Source organism: Anoplopoma fimbria, chromosome 22 (genome assembly GCF_027596085.1).
Source record: "Anoplopoma fimbria isolate UVic2021 breed Golden Eagle Sablefish chromosome 22, Afim_UVic_2022, whole genome shotgun sequence".
Lineage (NCBI taxonomy): Eukaryota > Metazoa > Chordata > Actinopteri > Perciformes > Anoplopomatidae > Anoplopoma > Anoplopoma fimbria.
In genome coordinates, this window is record NC_072470.1 from 815,307 (window position 1) to 822,806 (window position 7,500).

At 31.7% G+C, this 7,500-nt stretch overlaps 1 protein-coding gene across 2 annotated transcripts in view; it reads right to left on the reverse strand.

Annotated features, from left to right (window-relative positions):
• iqcb1 (IQ motif containing B1) overlaps positions 1-3,813 on the reverse strand; it is a 7,580-nt gene extending 3,767 nt beyond the window's left edge. For both annotated transcript variants that reach the window (XM_054623668.1, XM_054623667.1), the window contains exons 1-3: positions 3,598-3,813; positions 1,823-1,991; positions 1,150-1,267 (exon numbers count right to left, since the gene is read on the reverse strand). In XM_054623668.1, the coding sequence (XP_054479643.1) occupies positions 1,150-1,267; positions 1,823-1,991; positions 3,598-3,697 (387 nt within the window). In that variant the 5' untranslated portion in view covers positions 3,698-3,813. The remainder of the gene's footprint in view (positions 1-1,149; positions 1,268-1,822; positions 1,992-3,597) is intronic.
• Positions 3,814-7,500: the final 3,687 nt, after the last annotated feature.

The following is a 7,500-nucleotide window of genomic DNA, read 5'->3' on the forward strand; positions in this document are numbered from 1 at the left end:
CAGGTAGAGAGAGAGACAGGTAGAGAGAGAGACAGGTAGAGAGACAGACAGGTAGACAGACAGACAGGTAGAGAGACAGACAGGTAGAGAGAGAGACAGGTAAAGAGAGAGACAGGTAGAGAGAGAGACACAGGTAGAGAGACAGACAGGTAAAGAGAGAGACAGGTAGAGAGAGAGACAGGTAAAGAGAGAGATGGGTAGAGAGACAGACACAGGTAGAGAGACAGATGGGTAGAGAGAGAGACACAGGTAGAGAGACAGACAGGTAAAGAGAGAGATGGGTAGAGAGACAGACAGGTAAAGAGAGAGACAGGTAGAGAGAGAGACACAGGTAGAGAGAGAGACGGGTAGAGAGAGAGACGGGTAAAGAGAGAGACAGGTAGAGAGACAGACAGGTAGAGAGACAGACAGGTAGAGAGAGAGATGGGTAGAGAGAGAGATGGGTAGAGAGAGAGACAGGTAAAGAGAGAGACAGGTAGAGAGAGAGACAGGTAGAGAGACAGACAGGTAGAGAGAGAGAGGAAAAGAGAGAGACAGGTAGAGAGAGAGACGGGTAAAGAGAGAGACAGGTAGAGAGAGAGACAGGTAAAGAGAGAGACAGGTAAAGAGAGAGACAGACAGGTAGAGAGAGAGACAGGTAGAGAGACAGACAGGTAGAGAGACAGACAGGTAGAGAGACAGACAGGTAAAGAGAGAGACAGGTAGAGAGACAGACAGGTAGAGAGAGAGAGACAGGTAGAGAGACAGACAGGTAAAGAGAGAGACGGGTAGAGAGACAGACAGGTAGAGAGACAGACAGGTAGAGAGAGAGACAGGTAGAGAGACAGACAGGTAGAGAGACAGACAGGTAGAGAGAGAGACAGGTAAAGAGAGAGACAGACAGGTAGAGAGAGAGACAGGTAAAGAGAGAGACAGGTAGAGAGAGAGACAGGTAGAGAGACAGACAGGTAGAGAGAGAGACAGGTAGAGAGAGAGACAGGTAGAGAGAGAGACAGGTAGAGAGACAGACAGGTAGAGAGAGAGACAGGTAGAGAGACAGACAGGTAAAGAGACAGACAGGTAGAGAGACAGACAACTCTTCATCACTGAAAGTTATTTATGCATTTAATTGTTTTGAAGATGATGATGAGGATGAAGACAGCGTCTCACCTCGGCCCGCCTCATCAGCTGACTGGCCAATGAGAGGAGGCCGTCCATGAGTGACGGCAGGAACAGCCTATGAAAGGCCTGGGAGCGTCTACCAGGATCCACCCCCACACTACAGGAGCTGGACAGACAGACACACATACAAAGCCTTAATTAAAAGAGTGAGAAATAAAAATAATAATAATAATAATCTAAATATATAATAAGATACAAAAAAGTATTTTTTTTACATTATAGTCTATTTTTTTTTAAATTACTAATTTGAAATGGAGAATATTGTGGAAATATTATTTTAAAATACATTGAAAATTAGATATTATAAAATAATGTTGAATTAGAATACTGACATATTTAAAAAAAATGAAAACCTTTGAAACAGTATGACCCATTTAAATATACATTATTATATTTCACTGAATCGAAATACTTTTTTTTACATTTGTTCAAAATAATATCTCAAATGATTTTGGATACTGTAATGATAAAACTATCACTAACTAAAAATAGTACAAATAATAATCAAAGTCATACTAAAATAAAAAAATAAAAATGTCATTAAAATTAAAATGTAAAATAAGAATAAATTAAAATATTGCTTATTTTCATATTTTTTTTAACAAAATAATATAAATAAGAATAGATTAGTAACAGTTACAGCTGCTCCTCTGATGTTTACCTGGTGAGCTGGGCGAGCGCGGCGACGGCACCCCAGTTGCCCCGCGGCATTCTGGGATCCGGAGACAGGAGGAGGACGCAGTGACTCAGGACGCCGCTCAGATACAAGTTAGACTTCACAGCAGACAAAACACTGGAGTCGCTCTGCAGCGCCGCCGAGTTCAGAACCTCTGAGGGACAAAGACCACAATGAATATGAATCAGAGAGGAGGAAAGGGTTAAACCGGGTCAACGGGACTAGAGAGGAGGAAAGGGTTAAACCGGGTCAACGGGAGAGAGGGAAAGGGTTCAACCGGGTCAACGGGACTAGAGAGGAGGAAAGGGTTAAACCGGGTCAACGGGACTAGAGAGGAGGAAAGGGTTAAACCGGGTCAACGGGACTAGAGAGGAGGAAAGGGTTAAACCGGGTCAACGGGACTAGAGAGGAGGAAAGGGTTAAACCGGGTCAACGGGACTAGAGAGGAGGAAAGGGTTAAACCGGGTCAACAGGACTAGAGAGGAGTTAAGAGGGTTAACCCTTTACTCCTCTCTAGTCCTGTTAACCTGGTTTAACCCTTTTTTATTTCTCTAAATATTTCCACATTATAAATTTACTCATTTATTATTTTATGTATTTCTCTTTATATTTTAACATATTGTAATTCACTTATTTATTATTTTATTTATATTTCCACATTATAAATGTACTTATTTATTTAATGTATTTATATGAATATTTCCACAAATGTTATTTATTTATTACTTACTTTATTTCTCTAAATATGTACATACATATTATTTTAAGTATTTCTCTTTATATTTTAACATATTTTAATTCACTTACTTATTATTTTATTTATTTTTATTTCCACATTATAAATTTACTTATTTTATGTATTTATATGAATATTTCCACATATTGTCTTTATTTATTATGTACTATATTTCTCCAAATATTTACATACATATTATTTAATGTATTTCTCTTCATATTTTAATTTACTCATTTATTATTTTATGTATTTCTCTTTATATTTTAACACATTTTAATTCACTTATTATTTTATTTATATTTCCACATTATAAATGTACTTATTTATTTAATGTATTTATATGAATATTTCCACAAATGTTATTTATTTATTATTTACGGTATTTCTCTAAATATTTACATACATATTATTTTAAGTATTTCTCTTTATATTTTAACATATTTTAATTCACTTATTTATTATTTTATTTATTTATATTTATATTTCCACATTATAAATTTACTTATTTATTTATTTTATGTATTTATATGAATATTTCCACATATTTTATTTATTTATTATGTACTATATTTCTCTAAATATTTACATACATATTATTTTAAGTATTTCTCTTCATATTTTAACATCTTCTAATGAACACATTGATGACCTCATTCATGGAGCAGACAGACAGGTCTGTGTCTGAGCAGACAGACAGACAGGTCAGTGTCTGAGCAGATGTATAGACAGACAGGTCAGTGTCTGAGTCTGAGCAGACAGACAGGTCAGTGTCTGAGTCTGAGCAGACAGACAGACAGGTCAGTGTCTGAGCAGACAGACAGGTCAGTGTCTGTGTCTGAGCAGACAGACAGACAGGTCAGTGTCTGAGCAGACAGACAGACAGGTCAGTGTCTGAGCAGACAGACAGACAGGTCAGTGTCTGAGTCTGAGCAGACAGACAGACAGGTCAGTGTCTGAGTCTGAGCAGACAGACAGACAGACAGGTCAGTGTCTGAGCAGACAGACAGGTCTGTGTCTGTCTCACCGCTCAGGCCGACGTTCAGCAGGCCGACTCTCTGCTCCGGGTTCAGCTCTTCATCCTCCAGCTGCCTCTTCATCTCCCTCAGCTGCTCCTCTTCCTCCATCACCTGCTCCTCTTCCTCACTCAGCTGCTCCTCTTCCTCACTCCTCTTCTTCACTCAGCTGCTCCTCTTCCTCACTCAGCTGCTCCTCTTCCTCACTCCTCTTCCTCACTCCTCTTCTTCACTCAGCTGCTCCTCCTCTTCACTCAGCTCCAGTCCCTCTTCCTCAGCTGCTCCTCTTCCTCACTCAGCTGCTCCTCTTCCTCACTCAGCTGCTCCTCTTCTTCACTCAGCTGCTCCTCTTCCTCACTCAGCTGCTCCTCTTCTTCACTCAGCTCCGTCCTCTTCCTCACTCAGCTGCTCCTCTTCCTCACTCAGCTGCTCCTCTTGCTCCTCTTCCTCCCTCAGCTGCTCCTCTTCCACCCTCAGCTGCTCCTCTTCTTCACTCAGCTGCTCCTCTTCTTCACTCAGCTGCTCCTCTTCCTCACTCAGCTCTCCTCTTCCTCACTCCTCTTCCTCCCTCAGCTGCTCCTCTTCCTCACTCCTCTTCCTCCCTCAGCTGCTCCTCTTCCTCACTCCTCTTCCTCACTCAGCTGCTCCTCTTCCTCACTCAGCCTGCAAACACAGACAGTTAAATAAACAACAATGACGTCACTGACAAACCACGTGGTTCAACCAGGAAGTATGTGAGTGTGTGTGTGTGTGTGTGTGTGTGTGTGTGTGTGTGTGTGTGTGTGTAGACCTCACCTGTCAATATTTCGGCGACACACCTGTTAGCGTTAGCGTTAGCATTACCCAGAAGCCCCTGAACGCAACGTGTGCTAGCCGGCTAGCAGAGTTAGCTTCTCCCGAGCAGCGCGACGCTCTGCTCTGTTTCTACGGCAACATGACGTCATGACGTCATGACGCCGCTACGTCGCCTCTGCACCAAAGAGCAGGGGGTCAATGGAGAGATGAATAAATAAAGCTTTTCAGTTCAAAGATAACTTTATTGACAATGAAGGAGACACAACAATAGGGTTTTTATGCCAAAGGTAAATAAATAATAAATCTATAAATTAAATGTACATAAATCAAACACAGTCTACATGAGAATTTAAATATAAAATGATTAATATATTAATATATTTCATGAAATTAATCTTAATACAATAAAAAGATATTTAACTTTTTTTTTTACTCAACAAAATGTTTAAGTTTTCAGCATTTTATAAAAATACAAACATTATGTTGCCATAATAAAAAATATCCAGTATTTTCATAATATAAACATATACATGATATATTGGAAAATATATATTAATGAATAAATATTTGAAAATCATAAGAAAAATATATATATATATATTATTAAAAGAGCAGAAGGGGGAACACTAGAAATAGTCTGAATATTGAAGAGCAACTGATTGAATGACGTGTTTTACAGGTGTTTTAATTATCAAACATATGAGATAAATCCTTAAGATAATTCATAAATAGGCCAGAGATACTTTTAAATAATTTAAACCCTCATTAGTTCTCAGGCTGCTGTGTGTTGATCTGTCCTCTGGGTGGCGCTGCAGCTTTTTAAACATTCATTCATTCAGCTCTGCATGTTTTCTTACTCTATAACTTCAGGTGGTTTCATTAAATATGTCTTCATTTAGTTGTTAACATTTTTTTATCGTATTACTGTCCCTCTCATGATTCTAAGAATAAATAAAACTTATAGCTCATATTTATTTTATTTTACTTAAACTTTCACTTTATTTAATCACTAAGACATTTAATTATTCATCATATATGTTTATTTTCTTTAATATCCTTTTCATGTTCCTATTTTATTGATTTTTGAAATTAAATGTGCTAAATTAATAAAGTGTTGCATGAATTATTATTTAATGTTTTATTCTGTTTCGTGTGGTATTTGTCTTTTTCATTATTTTATTGTTAGTATCATCATCATCCATTTATTATAATATTTATTAAACCCAATACACATATTATACTATAATATAAATACAATTATAAATCATAAAACAAAATAATAAAACAGAAAACATATTATTATAGACTATTTATTAATATATTGTGGTATGATAAAAATACAATATAATTGAATATATCAATAAATACATAAATAAAAAAATAATAAAACAGAAAACCTAATAGAATATTAATAATTTTAATATAATACACTTGAAGTAACCCAATAAACATATTATACTTTATTAAAAAACTATTTAATGTTAAATAATATAAATAAATACTATAATAAAATAATAAAACAGAAAACATAATAGAATATAAAATAATTTTAACATAATACACTTGAAGTAACCCAATAAACATATTATACTTTATTAAAAAACATTTAATGTAAAATAATATAAATAAATACTATAATAAAATAATAAACAGAAAACATAATAGAATAGAAAATAATTTTAATATAATCCACTTGAAGTAACCCAATAAACATATTATACTTTAATACAAATCTAATTTAATGTAAAATAATATAAATAAATAATAAATAATAAAATAATAAAACAGGAAACACAATAGTTATAATAGAATATAAAATAATTTTAATATAATACACTTGAAGTAACCCAATAAACATATTATACTTTATTAAAAAACAATTTAATGTGAAATAATATAAATAAATACTATAATAAAATAATATAACAGGAAACACAATAGTTATAATAGAATATAATGAATCTAATTTAATGTAAAATAATATAAATAAATAGTATGATAAAATATTAAACATGAAACACAATAGAGTTATAATAGAATATAATAATCTAATTTAATGTAAAATAATAATAATATTTATATTAAATTCGATTTATTATATTATATTATAACTCCATTATGCCTTATTGTTTTATTATAGTATTTATTTATATTAAATTAGATTTATTCTATTCCATTATCACTCCATTATGTTTTATTATAGTATTTATTTATATTAAATTAGATTTATTATATTCTATTATAACTCCATTATGCTTTATTGTTTTAATAATCTAATCTAATTTAATATAAATAAATAATTTATAATACTATAATACTATATACTATATATACTTAATACTATAATAAAACAATAAAACATAATGGAGTTATAATAGAATATAATAAATCTAATGTAATATAAATAAATACTATAATAAAATAAAACAATAAGGCATAATGGAGTTATAATAGAATATAATAAATCTAATTTAATATAAATAAATACTATAATAAAACAATAAAACATAATGGAGTGATAATAGAATATAATAAATCTAATTTAATATAAATAAATACTATAATAAATACAATAAAACATAATAGAATATAATAAGTCTAATTTAATATAAATAAATACTATAATAAAACAATAAAGCATAATGGAGTGTTAATAGAATATAATAAATCTAATTTAATATAAATAAATACTATAATAAAACAATAAGGCATAAAGTTATAATAGAATATAATAAATCTAATTTAATATAAATAAATACTATAATAAAACAATAAAGCATAATGGAGTGATAATAGAATATAATAAATCTAATTTAATATAAATACTATAATAAAATAATAAAACATAATAGAAAATAATAAATCTAATTTAATATAAATAAATACTATAATAAAACAATAAGGCATAATAGAATATAATAAATCTAATTTAATATAAATAAATACTATAATAATATAATAAAACATAATAGAATATAATAAATCTAATTTAATATAAATAAATACTATAATAAAACAATAAAACATAATGGAGTTATAATAGAATATAATAAATGTAATTTAATATAAATAAATACTATAATAAAACAATAAAACATAATAGAATATAATAAATGTAA